A 20,903-nucleotide genomic window follows, 5' to 3' on the forward strand; every position below is an offset into this window, starting at 1 on the left:
ATTCATCCTCTATCTCCCTTTTTCCCCTCTTCTCAGTAGTCCTTCAGTTTGATTCACATTTTTTGTGTATCTAGTTTATAAGTGTTAGTTGTACCCCTTGCCTTTCCCTGAACCATTCCCTTCCAGGCCAGTTGGGGGTCTGCTCATGGTGCCAGTCATTGTCATCTAGCCTGGGGTATGGTCTTGTGGCCCTGATCGTATCTGTACCTTGGCAGGGCAGTGGAGGAGGGCCTGACGTATAAATTCCATGCCTCCTGGAGCTTTGTGCTGCAGTTGCTGTGTGTCTTCTTCGAGGTGTGTGGGAGGCAAGCTCATCCTGTGATGAAGAAGGTAAGCTGGAGTGGATGGGGCTCTTCGACTGTGGGCTTCTGGAGGGCCCCATGTCTGCTGTCTCTGAACTCTGGACCCACACCAACTGTCTGCAGCAGATGCTCAGTATCATGTGCCCAGGGCACCAACTGCACAGTGTGGGAAGAAGAGGGAGAAGAGGAAGATGGTGGTTAACACACACACACACACACACACACACACACACACACACACACACAAATCTTGGCTGGAGTTGACTGTTTTGAGATTTGGGAAGCTAGTATGATTCTATATTATGTAATGAGTGCATATAGTATAGGGTGCTTGCTCCAGTCCAGAATAAACTATTTGAAGACCCAACAATCATCTAGGAATCCTAAGCAGACCACACTCCAGGACAGGGTGGGGCCAGATTCCTTATCACCTGGATGTCAGCTCCTGGTTATATGGGGTCTTCCTCACTGACTCCTTCTACCCGAGGATCCCTCCCTTGGAAGGTCTGGTCCAAACCCTGATAGTTAGGTTGGCAAATGCAGTTTCTACAATAGGCTAGGCAGGCCATGGGAAGTGGGGCTGATGGGCTGATGGGGCTGTGGTGCAGCTCAGTTTCTGTGCCTGCTGGTCTTTCTCTTAGTTACCTGTTGTCTCTGACATTTCCTTACATTTTTCAAGATAAATTGGAAATCTACATCTGTGTTCAAAATTTCCTAAATTTTTACATATTGTTAAATGAAAAGAATTTTATTTCTAGGACTTAAATTCAGGGCCTGGGCACTGTCCTTTGAGGTTTTTTGCTCAAGGCTTGGCACTCTACCACTTGAGCCACAGCTCTCTACTGCCCTCTTGATGGTTAATTTGAGATAAGAGTCTCACAGACTTTCCTACCTGGGCTGGCTGGCTTTGAACTGCGATCCTTAGATCTCAGCCTCCTCTGAGTAGCTAGGAATTATAGGTGTGAGCCACCAGCACCTGGCTGAAAAGAAAAAAATTAAAGCCCTAGGCTTTGGGAGGATAGGACATCTCATCGAGTCAGCTAGGCTGCTTGTATGGATTTCCAGTGTGTGGCTTCACCTGGACTTAGAATCTCCAATCTCCTTTTGGAGATTGGCCTGCTCTGGAGTCTCTGCTTGTCAGATGGATCTACAGTGAGGGGAAAATAGAGAAAACTAACTTTTTCTTGATTGGTTTAGCTCTAGCCTCCATGCCAGCATTAAAATAAGCAAATAAACCTACATTTGTATGAAGGTCAAGCTCAGGCTCACCTCATGCTAGGTAGGCACCCTACCACTGAGCCATACTGCAGCTGGAAAGCATGGCCTGCTGGGTAACCTCTCATCATCCCTTTGCTCTAGTGCCTCCAGTCCCTGTGTGACCTGCGCCTCTCCCCTCACTTCCCACACACAACAGCCTTGGACCAGGCAGTGGGGGCTGCAGTGACCAGCATGGGACCTGAGGTGGTGTTACAGGCTGTGCCTTTGGAAATTGATGGCTCTGAGTAAGTGTGACCTAGATTGGTGTTGTGGCATCCCCAGGAGAGTCAAATGACTTGTTCTTTCTGGGGAAAGGTCCACTGAATTCTCTGTTAAGGGCCTTTATGTTGTCACCTTTTCCTCATTGGGTCCTTCCCTTCCTACTCTTAGAGAGACTCTGGATTTTCCCCGGAGCTGGCTGCTGCCTGTCATCCGGGACCACGTACGAGAAACACGGCTTGCTTTCTTTACCACTTACTTCTTGCCACTGGCTAACACTCTGAAGAGTAAAGGTATGAAGCCCTTCCCTGGTATAGCCCGAGGCCCTCCACTATACAGAACCTCAGCTGAAGGGATCAGCTGATTGCTCTGTCCAACTGGCCAGTACACCAGCCTCCAGCACATTGGGCAGAATATGTGCTAAACACATGGTCAATGAGTGCTAGAGGACCCTTCCCCAGGAACCTCTGCTCCCTGGGTCTTGTTTTCCTCCCTTGGATCACAGGAAACTGTGCCCTTTCTTTCTAGTGGACACCATTGAGATAGAACTTGGGCTTGGGTACTATCACTGAGCTCTTTAGCTCAAGGCTAGTGTTCTACTACTTGAGCTATAGCTCCACTTCTGGATTTTTGGTAGTTATTTGGAGATATTTCACAGACTTTCCTGTCCAGGCTGGCTTTAAACCATGATCCTCAGATCTTAGCTTCCTGGAATAGCTAGAATTACAGGTATGAGCTGCTGGCACCCAGCTTGGAGATAAACTTACAGAAAATTGGCATTGGTGGCTAATGCCCACAATCCTAGCTACTCAGGAGGCTGAGATTTTAGGATTGTGGTTTGAAGCCAGCCCAGTCCATGAGACTCTTAATCTCTACTTAGTTATAGAAAAAGCTGGAAGTGGCACTGTAGTTCAAGTGGTAGAATACTAACCTTGAGCAAAAAGGAGCTCAAGGTCAGTGCCCAGGCCCAGAGTTTGAGCCCCATAACTGGCCAAAAAAAAAAAAAAAGAAAGTTTTATATTTTAGGTTTGTTTATAATTATAGCTGGCCCTCTGTATCCTTGGGTTTTGCATCTGCAGAGCTGGATTAATGCTCTCAGGTGTTACAAGTATTCTAGAGATGTTTTAAGTGTATGGGAGGATATGTGTAGGTTACATGCAAATACCACATCATTTTGTATAAAAAAAACTTCAGCATTTCTTAGTCTTGGCATCCATGGGTTTCCTAGAACTAATCCCTTATGGATATTGAAAGACCACTATATATATGTTTATGTACTATGGAGATAAGAGTCTCATGGACTTTGCTTGCCTACGCTGGCTTTGAATGGAGATTCTCAGACTTCAGCCTCCTGAGGGATTATAGGCAGAAGCCACCAGCACCTGGTGAGATTACATATTTTTTAGTGGTATTCCATTTAGGCACCTGTCTTGAAGAAATTGTTTAGTACACATATGTGTATATGGAAGCAAAGATGCTCCTAGCATTGTGGATTCCAATAGCAAGGAATCTGATACAATCTATACATCCTCTGCAGAGTTCCATTTAAATTAGCTCTAGCAGAGCTAGAGTGATATGCTGTATGTATAAAGAAAGAGAAATATGAATGAATGAAAGAATGAATGAATGGATAACTTAACAAGTGATTGAATTAGAGAAAGAAAGAGACCAGTAGGTAGACACAGACAATTTATTAGATTGTAAATTAAAAGACTAGACTTAAATTCCAACTTAGCCTAAGAGCACCTTGGGGATTTTAGGCACATTTGTTTAATTCACTAGGGGCTGTGCCTTGTCTATAAGATAAACAGGATAATTACTTTGTGGGGTTAAATGAAAACTGAATTAAACAGACTTCCTCATAGAATCCACTCAGTAAATGTTACCAGCCTGGGCTGGGAATATGGCCTAGTGGCAAGAGTGCTTGTCTCCCATACATGAAGCCCTGGGTTCAGTTCCCCAGCACCACATATATAGAAAATGGCCAGAAGTGGTGCTGTGGCTCAAGTGGCAGAGTACTAGCCTTGAGCAAAAAGAAGCCAGGGACAGTGCTCAGGCCCTGAGTCCCAGCCCCAGGACTGGCCTTTTTTAAGTTCAGTTAACAGTGTTATATATTGATACATGTATAGTATGTGGTTATGTTTTAAAATGTACATATGTGCTTAAAGAAGAGTAAGAAAGTTCTGGGAGACAGGTTATCTTAGGGGGCAGACTATGGAGAGCCATCTTTCTATTTTCCATAACTATGTTTTTAGTGTTTAAAAATAAATGTATGAGGGCTGGGAGTATGGCCTAGTGGCAAGAGTGCTTGCCTCCTACACATGAAGCTCTCGGTTGGATTCCCCAGCACCACATATATGGAAAACGGCCAGAAGGGGCGCTGTGGCTCAGGTGGCAGAGTGCTAGCCTTGAGCAGGAAGAAGCCAGGGACAGTGCTCAGGCCCTGAGTCCAAGGCCCAGGACTGGACCAAAAAAAAAAAATAATAATAATAAGTGTATGAGCCTGGCACTGGTAGCTCATGCCTGTAATCCTAGCTACCCAGGAGGCTGAGATTTGAGGGTCATGGTTCAAAGCCAGCCCAGGCAGAATAGTCCCCATGAGACTATTACCTTCAATTAACAACCAGAAAAGCAGAAGTGATGCTGTGGCTCAAGTAGTAGAGCACTAGCTTTGAGTTGAAGAGCCCAGGGACAGCGCCCAGGCCCAGAGTTCAAGCTCATGACCCAAAAGAAAAGTGCTTTGGAAGTGATGATATGGCTCAAGTGATAGAATGCTAGCCTTGAGCGCAGAGGCCCAGGCCTTGAGTTCAAGCCTTACAACCGACAAAAGAAAAAGAAACGCTATGATTTAATTTATGGGAGATGGCACCCATATTCCTATCCTTACTGTTGGACTTTTGGTTTTGATATAATGAGGCCCAATGGTCAGCAGGTTCCGAGCATCATACCATGTTTTTGTCACACATTTCAGCAATGGACCTTGCCCAGGCAGGCAGCACAGTGGAGTCCAAGATCTATGACACATTGCAGTGGCAGGTAAGGGTTAGCTGAGGAGGAGGACATGGGGAGGAGAGACATGTAGGAATGTGAGTCACTGGTGTCACTCTCCTTTCTTACTCCTTCCTCAGATCTGGACCCTCCTGCCTGGATTCTGCACAAGGCCCACTGATGTGGCTGCCTCCTTCAAAGGTCTGGCACGGACATTGGGCACAGCCATCAGCGAGCGCCCAGACCTGAGAGTCACTGTGTGCCAGGCCCTGCGCACCCTCATCACCAAGGGCTGTGAGACAGGTATGCTTGAACACCTTGGTAGGGAGCTGATAAGAGAATGATACAGGTTCCTGTTCTCATCTGCTGGCTTGCTGTGTGTGGTTCATTGTCAGCCCAGCCTGCAGAAGTCACCTTCTGTAGCTCATTGCACACTATGGTTGTGCTACAGCTGGGTCTTAAGAGGTAGCTAGCAATGGTCTTCCCTGTCACTCTTATTCCTTGTGTGTTGACAGTCACTGGGGATCTGTGTAGCCAATGTGAGGACTGGCACAGGAGCCAGAGCAACCCTGACCACTGTAGTACCTTATTCTATGTGCCCGGCCTCATCCTTTCCTAGGACACACAAGTTCCAAACACTGTGGGTTCTCAATAGGATCCCCTAAGAGGAACCCCAGTGACCACTGAGACAGAGTTAGCTCTATCCCTTTGATACAAACTTACATCCTGCCAGATGCTGACCGTGCCGAAGTAAGTCGCTTTGCCAAGAACTTTCTGCCAATCCTCTTCAACCTATACGGGCAGCCTATTGCAGAGGGGGACACTCCAGCCCCTCGTCGGGCTGTGCTGGAAACCATCAAAACTTACCTTACTATAACAGAATCTCAGGTGAGCTGCTGTGGAAGGGGATTGCTCTTAGGTGGGTTCTGATGGGTTGGGCATGTTGGAAAGGCTGAGGACTCATCTGTCAGACTCACAAGGCCTCTGTCATTTGGAGAACAGAGGGCCACACACAGCAGTTGTGGCTCAGGCTGGACTCAAGGCATCTAAGCTGTGTATGCAGTTCCTACTATGGTTATCTGTCTTTCTCTCTTCTGGGGACTGCCAGTTGGTGAATGGTTTCCTGGAAAAAGCCAGCGAGAAGGTGCTTGACCCTGCCAGCTCTGACTTCACCAGGTAATGTTCTCAAGAGTTTCCCTGCTTGAATGGGGTATCTCAGGGAGCTAGATAGATATCCAGCAGACCCCCTGGAATTAATTCCTTGAGATTGTGAGAATGTCCCAGCTCTATCAAGAGGCCAAACTGATTCCTTCTGCTAGGCCTTTTAGCCTGATAGAGGTGAGCAAAGACACAGGATACGTTGCCTGATTCAAATCCCAGCCCCACCACTGTGTAAGTGTGAACAAGTTACTACCCAGTCTATGCCTCTGAATCCTCTTCTGTAAAATGGCATAATAGAGCCTACAACAAGCTTATGTGAGGATTGAAGGGGATATATTTAGAATTCACCAGGAGCAGTGCCCAGTACATAACGAATCTTGATTAGGTGCTGGCTGTGGTTGTTCAGAAACTGCTTCTAAGCCCCTATCTTGATCCTGACTTCTCCCACATTCCTATAGCTGGTAAACATAAGAACATGATAGCCTTGCCCTTCTCCAGGCTCCCTTAGCCCCACCCTGCCTCCTGTTTTGAACAGATTGTCTGTCCTGGACCTGGTTGTAGCCTTGGCTCCTCATGCTGATGAAGCTGCCATCAGCCAGCTATATTCCACCATCCGCCCCTATTTAGAGGTGAGTTCCACACACTTCACTTGTGGGGAGATGGGGTTCTAGGAATATAGGGGCCTGTTTTTTTTTGTTTTTGTTTTTTTTGCCAGTCCTGGGCTTGGACTCAGGGCCTGAGCACTGTCCCTGGCTTCTTTTTGCTCAAGGCTAGAATTCTGCCACTTGAGCCATAGCGCCTCTTCTGGCCTTTTCTATATATATGGTGCTGAGGAATTGAACCCAGGGCTTCATGTATATGAGGCAAGCACTCTTTCCAGTAGGCCAGTAGGCCCAGCCCCAAGGGGCCTGTCTTGTCTTCATCACTTGCTCTTCACCCAGATTAAGTCCCATCTGCTTTGTCCTATAGTGACTGCCCCTTGTACCCATCCTCCTTGCCCTGTCATATAGGTCCAAAATGACAAAAATGCACAGCTGTGTTCTGGCCTCACTTGCTAAAGTGTCTTGTTGAACAAAAGCCCTGCTTCTTTGCCTGCTCCTACTCTAGGACTGTCTCAGTCTCTATGACCTCATCCTCCTCGCCTACTCTCTCCATCTTCACCCTCACTACAGCCACTTTAGGCTGTTATAGGGTCTAGGATAGATTCTTCCCCTCCAGCCTTGCCCTCCATCCAGTGATAGGTTTGAAACCCAGGGTTTGGTGCATAGTAAGCCTATACTCTGCCACTGAACTACAACTCAGCCCGAGGGTTTCAGAACAACAACAACAAAAAAAGTCTTCGCACTGGATCTCTTCTCTTCTCTTCTCTTCTCTTCTCTTCTCTTCTCTTCTCTTCTCTTCTCTTCTCTTCTCTTCTCTTTCTTTTTTTGACAGTCCTGAGGCTTGAACTCAGGGCCTGATCACTGTCCCTGGCTTCTTTTTGCTCAGGGATAGCACTCTACCACTTGAGCCACAGCACCCCTTCTGGCCTTATCTATATATGTAGTGCTGAGGAATTGAACTCAGGGCTTCATGTATATGAGGCAAGCACTCTGCCACTAAGCCATATTCCCAGCCCCCACTGGATTTCTGAAATTGGGCATCCCAGGGTGCCCCTTCAGAATTGAAGGGAGCTGGTCAAGCAGAGGGAAATGTTTCAATCAGGAAGCAGCAGGCACACATTCCTTGGTATTCTCAGGTACCACCAGTTCATGCTGGAGTGCATGTTATGGAGAGGTAGAAATAGTAATGAGTCTTGCCTCCAACTTCATCATACATCTCACTCAGACTCATGGATACCATACCAGAGGGACAGGGCCAGCTTTTTCTGAATGCCTTCTAGGGCATGTGGAATGTCAGTGTAAGTGGGGCTGCAGCCCAATCCCCTTCTTTATTAGTTCTTATCTACCGTATGCTTCTTGCAGAGTAAGGCCCATGGGGTACAGAAGAAGGCTTACCGAGTGCTGGAGGAGGTGTGTGCCAGCTCTCAGGGCCCTGGGGCTCAGTTTGTGCAGAACCACCTAGATGACCTGAAGAAGACACTTCTGGATTCATTGCGAAGCACGTCCTCACCTGCTAAAAGGGTAAAGATGTGGGGGCCACAGCTCGGCTGACTGAGAATGAGTTACCCCAGGAAAGGAGTCCTTGGGGAGCTTGAGGTGGGTGAAGGTGGCACTGAGGACCCTGGGTGTTTTCTCTCTGCTTGCAGCCCCGTTTGAAGTGCCTCATACATATTGTGAAGAAGCTGTCAGCTGAGCACGAGGAGTTCATCACTGCCCTTATCCCAGAGGTGAGGGGAGGGTAGGAGGTGGTTTGAGGGGTCCCTGGAGTAGGGTTTCCAAGGACCTATTGTGATTTGGGGCCAGTGAGGTAAGGGTGGGCTTGATTTGCTGCCTGGGCATATGGATGCCTCATGCTTTGGGTGATGAGGGCACTGGGTCAGGTAGGTGTCTACTAATAATGTTGTCTGGCCAGGTGATCCTGTGTACCAAGGAGGTGTCAGTGGGTGCTCGAAAGAATGCTTTTGCCCTGCTGGTGGAGATGGGCCATGCTTTCCTGAGGTTTGGCCCCAACCAAGAGGGTGAGTCTGTGGATTGCAAACTGGGGTGGGTGGCCTCTGCGTGCAGCCTGTGTGGAAGCACCCCTCCAAACTGCTGGGCAAAGGACCAAGTTGGAGAACTCTGTTCTGCTCTGGACCTGGTCCTGACCAAGTTTTTTCTCTTTGGCATGCATCTCCCACCCCACCCCCGTTACCCCTATTCCCTGGGAGCCTTATATGACTTGTCCTTGTCTCTTCCCCTAGAGGCTCTGCAGCGCTACCTCATCCTTATCTACCCTGGCCTTGTGGGTGCAGTGACTATGGTCAGCTGTAGCATCTTGGCCTTGACCCACCTCCTGTTTGAGTTTAAAGGTGAGTGTTTGCCTGACTCTCTGGGAAGTCCTTAAGGTACCAGAATGAGGATAAGGTACCAGGATTTAGGAAGTAGAGCCAGAACCTATCCTACCTACCCCTAGCCTGCAGCCCTGCTACCCTGCCATCCCATCAGAGTGGGCCGAAGAAGGAAGGCCAATGTCTGGATCATAGTCCTAGTTTTGCCTTTACCAACCACATAAAACTTTGAGCCTCTTAAGTCGAGTGCCAGTGGCTCACACCTGTAATCCTAGCTATTCAGGAGGCTGAGATCTGAGGATCGCTATTCGAAGTTAGCCGAGGCAGAAAAGTCCCTGTGAGACTCTTATCTCCAATTAACCATTCAAAAACTAAATGGCGCTGTGGCTCAAGTGATAAGAATGCTAGCCTTGAGCATAGAGAGGCTCAGGGACAGCACCCAGGACCCTGAGTTCAAGCCTCACAACCACCACCAACAACAGAAAAAAGCTGAGCCTCTTTAGCTTCTTGAAACCACTGTTTCCTTTCTCTGAAGTTGAGAAGTAGCCCTCACCATGGAGTGTTTAATGAATATAAGGTCACTCCCTGGTGGCACTCATTGGACGGGAATTAGAACTGTGTCAGGCACATGGGAAAGCTCCATATGTTTGCTTCTGTCTATAGTATTTGATCTGGCAAGGGCAGATGGCAGCTGCTGCTTTTTGTGCAGTGATTTTGGTTCTGGGTGGGACCTGGTATCTGACAGTGGCCCCTATGCTGCAGGACTGATGGGGTCCAGCACAGTGGAGCAGCTACTAGAAAATGTGTGCCTGCTGCTGGCCTCCCGCACCCGAGATGTGGTCAAATCTGCACTGGGCTTCATCAAGGTGGCTGTGGTGGTCATGGACGTGGTGCACTTGGCCAAGCATGTGCAACTGGTGGTAAGGGTCCCCTTTCAGATGGTGACAGTGGTCTTTGAGGTGCCAGCAACTTTTGAGTTTTTACTAACAGCTCTTTGCCAGCAGCAGGACATTAAGGAGCCCTGGAAGAGATTCACAGGAGTAAGCTAACCTGGCAGACAAGGGGATGGTGCCCAGGCTACCTTACGCCACCCTTTATTTTTTCCCCATGGAAGCTTGAAATCTACTACAGAGCAAAAGGACCAGTAGGCAGACTCACTCATTATTTAGATAGAGAAATGGAAGCTAGAGATTTCAAGATTTCCAAGGTCATATAGTGAGTCTCAAGACTGACTCTGGCCTCTCCCTCTAGGACCCTCTTTTGCTACTGCTTTTGTTTTCTTTTCCCACCTTGGATATTCCACCTGCTTGTTTTGGAAAGACACCCTTGCACACTCCTACTATGGATACAGAAGGGTCTGAAGAGCCCTTTAGATTAGATCACTGGACCCTTCTATCCCAGGAGCCTAACCAAGGCTTGCAGCCAGCTGGACTGTGTGCTAACCCTCTGTGCAGTCTGCCAGTTGTTTCAGATTCCAGGTCGCTCAAGTCATGAGACCTCTAGATTTCTTTTTTATATCCTCTTTGGATCTGGCCTTGGTTTTAAGACAGAAAGGGACGGGTAGGAATCAACGTGTTCTGCCTCTCCCTAACTAGGAAAATGGATAGAGTGGCTAGGGCAGGGATCCGCCATGGCATTATTAGACTTTATTAAAGCCTTTTAAAAGATGGGTGGGGGGCCTGTTTCCCCAGTCTCACTGAAGTTCTTGCAGATAATATCTGCTGCTCACAGATGTCACCCAAACCAGGCTGGATGAACAGTGTAGCCGGGCAGAGGGACATGTGGGATCAGAAGGCTTGTGTTCCATAGGATTGGGAAGATCTAATGAAATCTCAAGCTTCTGTGGCCCACTCAGCCAACATGTTACTACCCTGTGCCTCAGTTTCTTTCTTGTAAAGTGGGTTGACAGCATCTGTCAAGGGTCCAGTGTGAGAATGTAGGTAGAGTGCCAAGCAACCACTATTCAAGACCAAAGCTATTATCCTGGAGGGGCTTGGGATTGTGTCATGAAGGATGGTCTAGGGGAAAAGATGAGGCTTTTCTGTAGGTATGATTGGGCCAAGGAGTAGGCCAGGAACAAGGCTACTGGAATTCCCTGTCTGGTCTGGATAGCAAGGAAGGCTAGGCAGAATAGAGTGCACACCACTCTCCTAACACTCTGGTGCTCTGCCTGCCAGATGGAAGCCATTGGGAAACTGTCAGATGACATGCGTCGGCACTTCCGTATGAAACTTCGGAACCTGTTCACCAAATTCATCCGCAAGTTTGGGTCTGTACACTTAAATAGGGGGTCGGGTGGAGCAGGTGCAGAACTGATGTTTTTTGGTTCCTCCAGGGATTTCAGGAAAGAGTTCCTGAACACCTGCCTCTGGCAAGTGTTCTCTGGTCAAGACCTCTTTTTTGTTGTTGTTGGTTATGGAGCTTGAACTCTGGGCCTGGGCTCTGTCCCTGAGCTCTTCAGCTCAAGGCTAGCTCTCTACCATTTGAGCCACAGCGCCACTCCGGGTTTTCTGGTGGTTAATTAGAGATAAGAGTCTCACAGACTTTCCTACCTGTGCTGGCTTTGAACTGGGATCCTCAGATCTCAGCCTCCTGAGTAGTTAGGATTACAGGCTTGAGCCAGCAGCACCCAGCTGGCCAGGACCTCTTGTCAGCCCATTTCTTCTTTACTGCCCTTAGATTTGAGCTGGTGAAGGGGCTGCTGCCTGAGGAGTATCACAAGGTTTTGGTCAACATCCGGAAAGCTGAGACCCGGGCCAAGAAGCACCGAGCTCTAAACCAGGCTGCTTTGGAGGAGGAAGAGGAAGAGGAAGAGGAGGAACAGCCTGCCCAGGGCAAAGGCGACAGGTGAGACCATAGCAGAGTCCTGGGGACTTTGTGTCTCCTAGCCCAGATCTCGCCCAGGCATTGCTTGTTGACCCATGTCTCCCAAGAGTGTTCTGACTCAAGGATTCTCTTTCCTTAGCATTGAGGAGATTTTGGCTGACTCTGAAGATGAAGAGGACAATGAGAAGGAGGAAAGAAGCCGAGACAAGGAACAGCGGAAGCTGGCACAACAGAGGAGCCGGGCCTGGTTGAAGGAAGGGAGTGGGGATGAGCCTCTCAACTTCCTGGATCCCAAGGTGGCCCAGCGAGTGCTCGGTGAGCAAGAAGTGGCTGGAGCATGAGCTCAGTAAACAAATTTGCCTTGGTGCTGGGCTGTTGAGTGGTAGGCAGGTGGTGGTGGCTTCTATGGGAGGCTAGTAGCAGTAGCTGAGAGGTTGGTCCCCAGTTAGGAGCAGAGATGCGTGTTTCCCACACACACCTTATGCCAAACTGCCTCACCAGCCACACAGCCTGGGCCAGACCGGGGCAGGAAGAAGGATCATGGCTTCAAGGTGAGCGCTGATGGCCGGCTGATCATTCGGGAGGAGGAAGAAGGTGACCAGGTGGAGGAAGATGAAGGTGCTAAAGGTAGGACTGTGCCCATTTGGGGAGGCAGCTGGTTACTTTACTCATGGGTTCATTTACAATGGCCATTGTAAATGGTAAATTAAGACTGAGAAGCTTGACTCTTGGGCTGCAGCTTTCTAAGTTTCTCCAACTTTATAAACCACATTTTGAAAATATTTTTTATTTTTCACACTTTATCTATGTCTGCTTATCTATGTCTTCATTTAGAGTACACATGTAATTCAAACAAAATCCTTTAGTGTCCCTTCTCTTTTGTTTATTCCTTCATCTATCCTCTTTATTTTTTCGCCAAATTTACTGAGCCCCAGAAGCTTACGTAGAGGCAGGGAGAGCCAGACTCTGCGGCCCTCCCAGCTTGCCAGTGTCCTGTATTGTCTGAGTCCCTCAGGCAGGGCATCTAGAAGTACTGAGGCTTGAACTTAGGGCCTTGTGCTCTTACTTGGCTTTAAACTCAAGATGGGTGCTCTACCACTTGAGCCACAGCTTCACTGCTGGCTTTTTGTTGGTTAATTAGAGGTAAGAGTCTTTTTGGATTTGTCTGTCCAAATTGATTTCGAACCACAGTCCTCAAATTTCAGCTCCTGAGTTGTCAAGATTGTAGCTATGAGCCACTGACACTCAGCTCAAACTTTTCTGTTCTTTTATCTTTTATTTATTTATTTTTTTTTTTTGGCCAGTCCTGGGCCTCGGACTCAGGGCCTGAGCACTGTCCCTGGCTTCTTCTTGCTCAAGGCTAGCACTCTACCACTTGAGCCACAGTGCCACTTCTGGCCGTTTTCTGTATATGTGGTGCTGGGGAATCGAACCCAGGGCCTCATGTATACAAAGCAAGCACTCTTGCCACTAGGCCATATCCCCAGCAACTTTTCTGTTCTTTAGGGTCCAGCTCAGGTCCTTTGTGGCCTTCCCAGGGTACTTAGCCACCGAGCCTTATTCTCACTTAGTCACACACACACTCTCTTTTCTGTTTTTTGTGTGTGTGTGTGTGTGTGTGTGTGTGTGTGTGTGTGTGTGTGTGCCAGTCCTTAGGGCTTGAACTCAAGGCCTGGGCACTGACCATGAGCTTCTTTTGCTCAAGGCTAGCACTCTTCCACTTGAGCCACAGTGCCACTTCCAGCTTTTGCTGTGTATGTGGTGCTGAGAAATCAAACCCAGGTCCTCATGCATGCCAGGCAAACACACTACCACTAAGCCATCTTCCCAGCCTATATGTTTGAGTTGTTTGTTTTGTTTTGTTTTTTGTAGTGCTGGTGATGGAACCCAGATCCCACACCTGCTAGAAAAGCACTCCACCACTGAGCTACACATTCCAACACCTACATATGCTGTCTTTAGTGTATCTTTGTTGTTGCTTGACTTTGCCTGAATCTCTCCCTCCTCCTGATCAGTTTCATAATCTTCCCTCCACCCCATACTCCACCTGTACTAAAATTTGAACTCAGGATCTTATACTTACTCAGCAGTTATTCTACTGTTTTTGAGCCATGCCTCCATGCTAGACTTTATACTAGTTATCTTGGAAATGTAGTCTTGTGGACTTTTCTGCTCTAGCTGGCTTTGAACTGAGATCCTTCTCAGTAGCTGGCTAGGATTATAGGTATGAGTTCCCAGCTCCTCACTGGGTCTTGTGTTTATGTCCAAGGCCAGCCTCAGTCTATGGTCTGTCTTCCCTCCTGTGGCTTCTACATGGCTGGGATTATAGGCATGTACTACTCAGAGCCCAATTTATTGACTGAGATTGGGGCTTGTGAACTTCTTGTTCCAGTTGGCCTTGAACCACAATCCTTTTGATCTCCACCTCCCAAGTAGCTGAGGTTATAGGCATGAGCCACTGATTCTAGAAAGAAACTTTCAGGCCTTATACTTAGTATCCTACATGGTGCCTGCACATAGAAAGGGCACAAAATAGTTTTAAGTAAAATACTCTTTCTGATAACACTGCCTTATTGGCCGGTATGGGACTGAGGTTGACTCATTAGGAATCTTAAGGCTTTCTTTAAAAAGCCATGTTCAGGGCTAACAATGTAGCTCAGTTGTAGAGTGCTGATATGGCATGAGTGAGGCTCTGGGTTTGATGCCCAGCACAACAGGAAAAAAAACCAAAGCTGTGTGAGGTGGGGTATACCTGTATTCCCAATGCTTGGGAGGCTGAAGCAGGAGGATTTGGAGTTTGAGGCAATTTGAGCTATATAGCAAGATCCATTCTCCACCAACCCACTCCTAGAAATGGCTATATTCTCAGAAATAGCCTTATTTGTGAGGGAGCCATTGTCTCTGTGAGGTCGGAGAGAAGGTAGTAGCTGTGTTCTGTGGTTTCATCTCCTATGGAGAGATGACACAAATCTGAGGTAGTTATCTGGCTTAGAGTTTGTACTCTTTCTTCCTGGTGAAGCAGAAAGAGACAGGAGGAAAGAGTAGGTTTAGGGACTCCTGAAGTGCTCACAGGCCTACCCTTCTTTTTGACTCAGGAGAGGATGATGAGATGGCCAGTCTGATGGAAGATGTGGGCATCAGAAAAGTGAGTAATTCTGATTTCAGCCTGGAATTCGCAGCATCTCAGCCCCCACCTCACCTCTCACATGTGTTTGACAGCTGCCCTGCTCCCTGAATGCCCAGTGGGTCCTCAAGGATGTGTATAGTGGATTGTTAAGGAGAGTATGGGTGCATGCACAGAGGATATAGCACAGCTGGCCACGTACAGGCTTAGGTACCTCTGAAGAACCCTGTGTGTCCTATGTGTTTAGCAGGTTGTCCTCATAACCGTGTCTCTACCTCCCTGCTAGTAAAGCTGAGACTATTCTGATGTCAGGGTATCAGGGTTGCATTCGTAGCCCTGGATGGAGATCGGTGTGGGGACTTGAATTCTGTGCTTAGGATATGATCTAGCAGTAATTCTCCACTGTCTAATTGTGTTGTGGGAGTTGTCCACCCCTCTGGCTCTGTATTTCCTCCTCTGTAAGTGGGGGGATTAAGGGCTCCACAGAGGACCTTTCATAATTAATGCAGATTGCTGCTCGTCCAACATCTCTCATGAGCATGGTCACAAGCCCTTGCTTATGAATTCCCTGTTTATCACTGCTTTCTGTAGAAGAAGTTTAAGTGGCAGAAAGAAGCTGAGGACGAGGAGCTGGAAATGCCCCCCCAGTATCAAGGTGAGTTTTCTCTTGAAATGTGAAGTTTCCTGTCATCTGTAACAGTCAGAGGTGGTGCCAGGAGGTGCCACATAGCCCTGAGCTTGCATGATCTGGCTGTGCTCAAGTTGACATCTCCACAGACTAGCTGGTCTGACACCCAAGACTGAGTGGGGAATATCAGGTGAGAGAGTCTGAATGTGAGGTCTAGACATGGGAGTCTCCAGTGTTCAATGGCATTCCTGAGCCTGGCCCCTTCTATCCACCCACTCTCATAAGGCAGCCTGGCCCTTTTTCTGGGAGCTCTTCACTTCCTTGTTCACTTTAAAAGCTTTCGCCTGAGTCTTTGTAGGTGGCCTGTGTGGATGGTTGACAGGAGGATTAATACGGGGCCTGGCCATAGGGCCCCTTCTAGTCTTATCTCTGGGTTCCCAGGCTATTTCCCTTTCTAGGAGTATCAGGGTAGATTCTTTATTTCCCTCTTCCCAAGATGCTGCTTGAGCCCCTGCTTTAGAGAGCCTGGCTGTGCGCCTGGAGGATCAGGCCTCCTGGCGCAGTCTCTGATTCTAGTAGCAATATCCCAACCCCATTGGAGAACTTTGTAGTTCTTCTGATCTTAGCCAGCTTCCCTTCTTAGAAGCAACTACTCCAATTGATGGCTGAAAGGCCCGGGTACAGGTCTATGTGCACAGCTCCCACTTGCCTGTGTGACTTTATCTTGTCATGCTGCCCCTCTAAGCTTCCAGTTTCTCACATTGGTCACTGCAGATTCCACCCATGGCTGGATGAAATACAAGCCAAAAGTGACAGCAGACTCTGGGCAAAGACCTGAATCTCTATGTTGCAGTTTTTAACTCTGTACAAAGGGATAAATAGCTACCTTTATATTCCAGCATGTTAATATGAAGCCTGAATGAGAAAGAGGTGGGAAAGCCTAAAATGCCCTATTCTAGATCAAGTGACAACAAAAAGTTAGGAGACCTGCTTGAGGTTAGAACTATAAGTGGCAGAGCAGGGTGTTGAACCTGGGCCTGTCTGACAATAATATTCTTGCTTTCTCCCACAATAAATGGAGCTTGTGTAACTTCAGAGAATGTGGATCAGTGGAGAATGCATGTTTTTCAGAGGTCATTGATCAGCCTCTGAGGATTCTGTCACAGACCTCCTCAAGGGAGGACTTTATCTTTGCTTTCAGAACCAAATTTCTCTTCTTTGCGCACTTGCTCCCCAGCAGCCTTTTGAGAATAGGTGCCCTTTACCTTGCAGAGTGAGGCTGCTCTGGCTCAGTCTGACTCTTAGTCTCTGTGTTCCCCCTGCAGCTGGAGGCACTGGCATTCATCGCCCCATGACCAAGAAGACCACACCTGGGGCCGAATACAAGGCCAAGGTAAGAGCTGTGGGTGGAACATAGGGTCTTCTTCTATTGTGTGACTACTGGAGAGGGCAGAGAAGCTGTGCCCATCACCATGGAGAGCCACCTTTAGGTATCAAAAAAGGCCTAGGAAGAAGGCCCGGCAGGTCTTGTTGGCCTCTGAAGTTGAGGGCCTTGATGAATGGCCTTCCAGGGCCACAGATCTTTGGGACCCTCTGAGGCAGTGAATGATGGGAAGGGAGGGGTAGACAAGAGGGCCTGTCAAGTCAGGTGGAGAAACAAGAGGAAACCCCATACACTGTTTCTGGGAGAGAACTTGAACAGTCTCTTTGTCTGGGTGAGCAGAAAGCAAAGGGTGACGTGAAGAAGAAGGGCCGGCTTGATCCTTATGCCTACATCCCACTCAACAGAACCAAGCTCAACCGCAGGTAAGGTGGTGGGCCGGGTGGGTAGGGAGATCCAGGTTCCTTTTCTCAGACTTAGCCCTCAACTCCATTACACATGCCTCTTTCAGGTGTTGACTTTCAGTTTGTGTTTTTTTTTTTTGTTCGTTTTTGTCCGTCATAGGGCTTGAACTCAGAGCCTGGGCCCTACCATTTTGATCCACAGCAGCACTTCTGGTTTTCTGGTGGTTAATTGGAGATAAGAGTCTAACGTAGACTTCCCTGCCCTGGCTGGCTTTGAGCCACCACCCTCAGATCTCAAGCCTCCTGAGTAGCTAGGATTATAGGCACGAGCCATCGGCGCCTAGCATGGGTTTTATTTGTTTCTTTTTGAAGCAGGGCCTTACCATCTGGTCCAGGCTGGCCTCAAACTTGAAATTCTTCTGTCTCAGCCTCCATGCCAGCTTTATTTTTATTTATTTATTTGCAGCCCTGGCTTAAACTCAGGTTTTGAGTCCTGTTCCTGAGCTCTTTTATCAAAGCCAGTGCTCTACCACTTTGAACCACAGCTCCACTTCGTTTTCTGGTAGTTAATTGGAGATAATTGGACTTTTCTTGCTCAAGCTGGCTTTGAACTGCGATCCTCCAGATCTCAGCCTTCTGGGTAGTTAGGCATGACCACCAATGCCTGGTGCTTTATTTACTTGTTTTTATTATTATTATTATTATTATTATTATTAAGGTGATGCATACAGGGGTTACAGTTATGTAAGTCAAGTAAAGAGTACATTTCTATTTGGACAGTACCACCCCCTCCTTCACTGTCTCCCACTCATGCCAGCTTTTATTTAGGTTTTTCAACATGCCACCTACATGTGATTGGTACCTACTGGTATTTTTTTTAAATCACAAACTATGTCATTCACAGGTTGTATGGTGTGTGTGTGTGTGTCTAGTCTACACATTCCTCATCTTTTAATTTGTGTAATTTACTTTTCCCCTCTCGTCAGGGTCATTAAGCATGGTTCTTTGTAGAAGTGAGGGCTATATGAAATGCTATGTGTAGGAACACTTTGAAAATGAATTATTCCTAGGGAAATGGGGTTCTAAATGTCAACCACAAGAAGCCTGTTGAAAAAAAGTTGTCTTTAAGTGGAAAGATGAGTGGACAGAGTGTACTTTGACCTCTGTATGTACATTAGAGGAAGAGCCAAAGGGAGGGCTGTTTCCAGAGGGGTTGTGCCCAAATGGAATGGCCAGGGCACGGCATGCACCATGTGGAGGAAGGCCACATGTGTTCTGCCCACCCTGGTGGCCTTCTTCCTGTCCCTGTTGGGGGTGGCCATTGTTTGATGTTTTGTTTTGCTTTTTTGAGATAGGGTCTTGCTATGTAGCCTAGACTGTTCTAGAACTGACTATGCTGCCTTAGCCTCCTAAGTGCTGGGTTTATATGCATGTGTTACTACACTTAGCTTCTTTGACATTGTAAAGAGAGAAGAAGGTGCGTGTTCTCAGTGAGATGTGACCCTTATGTTGCTTGTCTCCGCAGGAAGAAAGTTAAGCTGCAGGGACAATTCAAAGGTCTAGTGAAAGCTGCCCAACGAGGGTCCCAGGTGGGACACAAACTCCGCAAGAAGGAACGTCGGCCCTGAAGCCCCAGGTTGCTCTGTGGTATAGGTCAAGGCCTCTTTTTAGCCCCCAAGCTGCTTGATAGCAGCTCCAGGTACACAAGACTGTCAGGACCTGGACTCCGGATGACTTATTGGGACTACGGCTTGGCTTTCAGAGACACCTTGGATTTTGGAAGGTCCAAAAGGGAACTGCCCTTTAGAGACATCCTGGCACCTGGAGCTGGGACTGCACCTGCCTCTGAGTTGGCCCTGTAAGGTTGTTTTGCTTTCTGCCCAGAGTGGCCATGAGCAGGACAGTGGTGATCTGCTCTTCCTCCAGTTGCTGGGGCCTCTGTGTGTGAGTCTGCTGTGACCAGATGTCAAATAAACGTGCATCACCATGCATTTGCCTTGGAGACACTGTCTTGTACTTGTCCCACCAGTCACCATAGCAACTTGACCCCATCCTCTCCAAATCCCATCATTCAGTCCAGGATGTAGTGATGTCTGTCCCACAGGTCAGGCCTTGGGCTTGCCAGGAGCATCCACCTGTGTCAGGAGGGCTGCTTCACTTCGCAGTCCCACTCAGAAAGTGACAGGAGTGGCTCAGGAGGGGCAGTGAATGTTCCATGGCTACTTGTAGAGCTGTATTTAGACACCTTCTTTATGTGCCTGGCACATAAACAAGAGGCAGAAGCAGCTTTTAGAGCTACAGCTTGGGCTCCCCCTGGGCCCAAGAGTCCCCTGGCATCTTTGTGTGTTGAGTCATCAGTGTTTCTCGAGCTCCACCATGTACCCACACAGCTTAAGTCACCTTTCTCTCACATTGCACATTCTTTCTCTACAATCTAGTTGTGCAGTGTGATCCTCACAGGTCCAGGTTTGTTGGTGTGGTGGAGACTTCTATGTCCTGGGTTACTTTTCCCATCAACCTAGGGCCTCTCGGGTGTGATTTCCAAGCATGAAACCAGTGCAAAGGAGCCCAGGGCTATCCCTAAACCCCAATATGAGGAATGTGCTGCTTTGCTCCTGGCTCTTGGTTGGTAAGTTTCTCTAGTACATATTAACCCCTTGTGAGATGAGACTACATGTACATTCTCTGGTAGTTTCCGTTTTGGTTTAATGCCCTTGGCTCTAATAATGCTCCTAGGAGGCCCTGCCTATGCACCTTCTACAACCTTCTTCCTTGATACTATTTCAGTCATTTCCCAAGGGGACTAACTAGATCTAGTACCCCCAAGAATTAAGACATTTGTTTCCAGTGATATGAATTAAGCAATCTAAGAGGGATCACATTTTGCCAACAGGTGGCACTGTTTACCTGCCTTGTTCATAGAAACCTGCAACAGGAGAGCAAGAAAGGTAGTGGTCAAAAGATTTAAGAACCTGGTGCCAGGCTGGAAATGTGGCTTGGTGGTAGAGTGCTTGCCTAGCATGCATGAAGCCTTGGGTTTGATTCCTCAGCACCATATAAACAGAAAAGGCTGGAAGTGGTGCTGTGGCTCAAGTAGTAGTGTGCTACCCTTGAGCAGAAGAAGCTCAGGGACAGTGTCCAGGCCCTGAGTTCAAGCCTCAGGACTGGCAAAAAAAAGAAGAACCTGGTGTCTCACATCTGTAATCCTAGCTACTCAGGAGGCTAAGAGCTGAGGGCCCTGGTTTGAAGCCAGCCTGGGCAGGGAAGTCTGAGATTTTTCTTTTTCCTGGTCATAGGTCTTGAATTCAGGGCCTGGACACTGTCCCAGAGTTTTTTTGCTCAAGCCTAGCACTCCATCTCTTTGAACCACAGCACCACTTCTGCTTTCTGGTGATTAGTTGGCAATAAGGGTCTTAAAGACTTTTCTGCCCTGGCTGGCATGGAATCACGATCCTCAGATTTCAGCCTCTTGAGTAGCTAGAGCCACAAGACGTGGCATCTTTGAAATTCTTATCTCCAATTAATTACTAAAAAGCCAGAAGTGGAAGTATACTCAAGTGGTAGAGCAATTTTTGGTGCTTTCGAATTATTGTTCTCAGATCTGAGCTGTTTTTTCTTTTTTCTTTTTTTTTTGTCAATTGTGGGACTTGAACTCTGGGCCCAGGCGCTGTCCCTGAGCTCTTC

At 47.8% G+C, this 20,903-nt stretch overlaps 1 protein-coding gene across 2 annotated transcripts in view; it reads left to right on the plus strand.

The window, feature by feature from the left end:
• Positions 1 to 19,208, plus strand: part of Rrp12 (ribosomal RNA processing 12 homolog) — a 36,790-nt gene extending 17,582 nt beyond the window's left edge. Inside the window, exons 13-34 of one of the 2 annotated variants that reach the window (XM_048338551.1) lie at positions 216 to 330; positions 1,662 to 1,804; positions 1,950 to 2,071; positions 4,750 to 4,814; positions 4,907 to 5,069; positions 5,500 to 5,654; positions 5,875 to 5,942; positions 6,463 to 6,556; positions 7,892 to 8,050; positions 8,176 to 8,256; positions 8,442 to 8,547; positions 8,770 to 8,877; positions 9,619 to 9,776; positions 11,034 to 11,125; positions 11,536 to 11,703; positions 11,822 to 11,997; positions 12,184 to 12,309; positions 14,778 to 14,827; positions 15,401 to 15,461; positions 16,760 to 16,827; positions 17,158 to 17,240; positions 18,745 to 19,208. In XM_048338551.1, coding sequence (XP_048194508.1) covers positions 216 to 330; positions 1,662 to 1,804; positions 1,950 to 2,071; positions 4,750 to 4,814; positions 4,907 to 5,069; positions 5,500 to 5,654; positions 5,875 to 5,942; positions 6,463 to 6,556; positions 7,892 to 8,050; positions 8,176 to 8,256; positions 8,442 to 8,547; positions 8,770 to 8,877; positions 9,619 to 9,776; positions 11,034 to 11,125; positions 11,536 to 11,703; positions 11,822 to 11,997; positions 12,184 to 12,309; positions 14,778 to 14,827; positions 15,401 to 15,461; positions 16,760 to 16,827; positions 17,158 to 17,240; positions 18,745 to 18,847 — 2,464 coding nt within the window. In that variant the 3' untranslated portion in view covers positions 18,848 to 19,208. Of the gene's footprint in view, positions 1 to 215; positions 331 to 1,661; positions 1,805 to 1,949; positions 2,072 to 4,749; positions 4,815 to 4,906; positions 5,070 to 5,499; positions 5,655 to 5,874; positions 5,943 to 6,462; positions 6,557 to 7,891; positions 8,051 to 8,175; positions 8,257 to 8,441; positions 8,548 to 8,769; positions 8,878 to 9,618; positions 9,777 to 11,033; positions 11,126 to 11,535; positions 11,704 to 11,821; positions 11,998 to 12,183; positions 12,310 to 14,777; positions 14,828 to 15,397; positions 15,462 to 16,759; positions 16,828 to 17,157; positions 17,241 to 18,744 lie in introns of both variants that reach the window. The other variant, XM_048338550.1, reaches the window with a different exon arrangement.
• The last annotated feature ends 1,695 nt before the right edge of the window (positions 19,209 to 20,903 follow it).

Source organism: Perognathus longimembris, chromosome 2, assembly GCF_023159225.1.
Source record: "Perognathus longimembris pacificus isolate PPM17 chromosome 2, ASM2315922v1, whole genome shotgun sequence".
NCBI classification, from domain to species: Eukaryota; Metazoa; Chordata; class Mammalia; order Rodentia; family Heteromyidae; genus Perognathus; species Perognathus longimembris.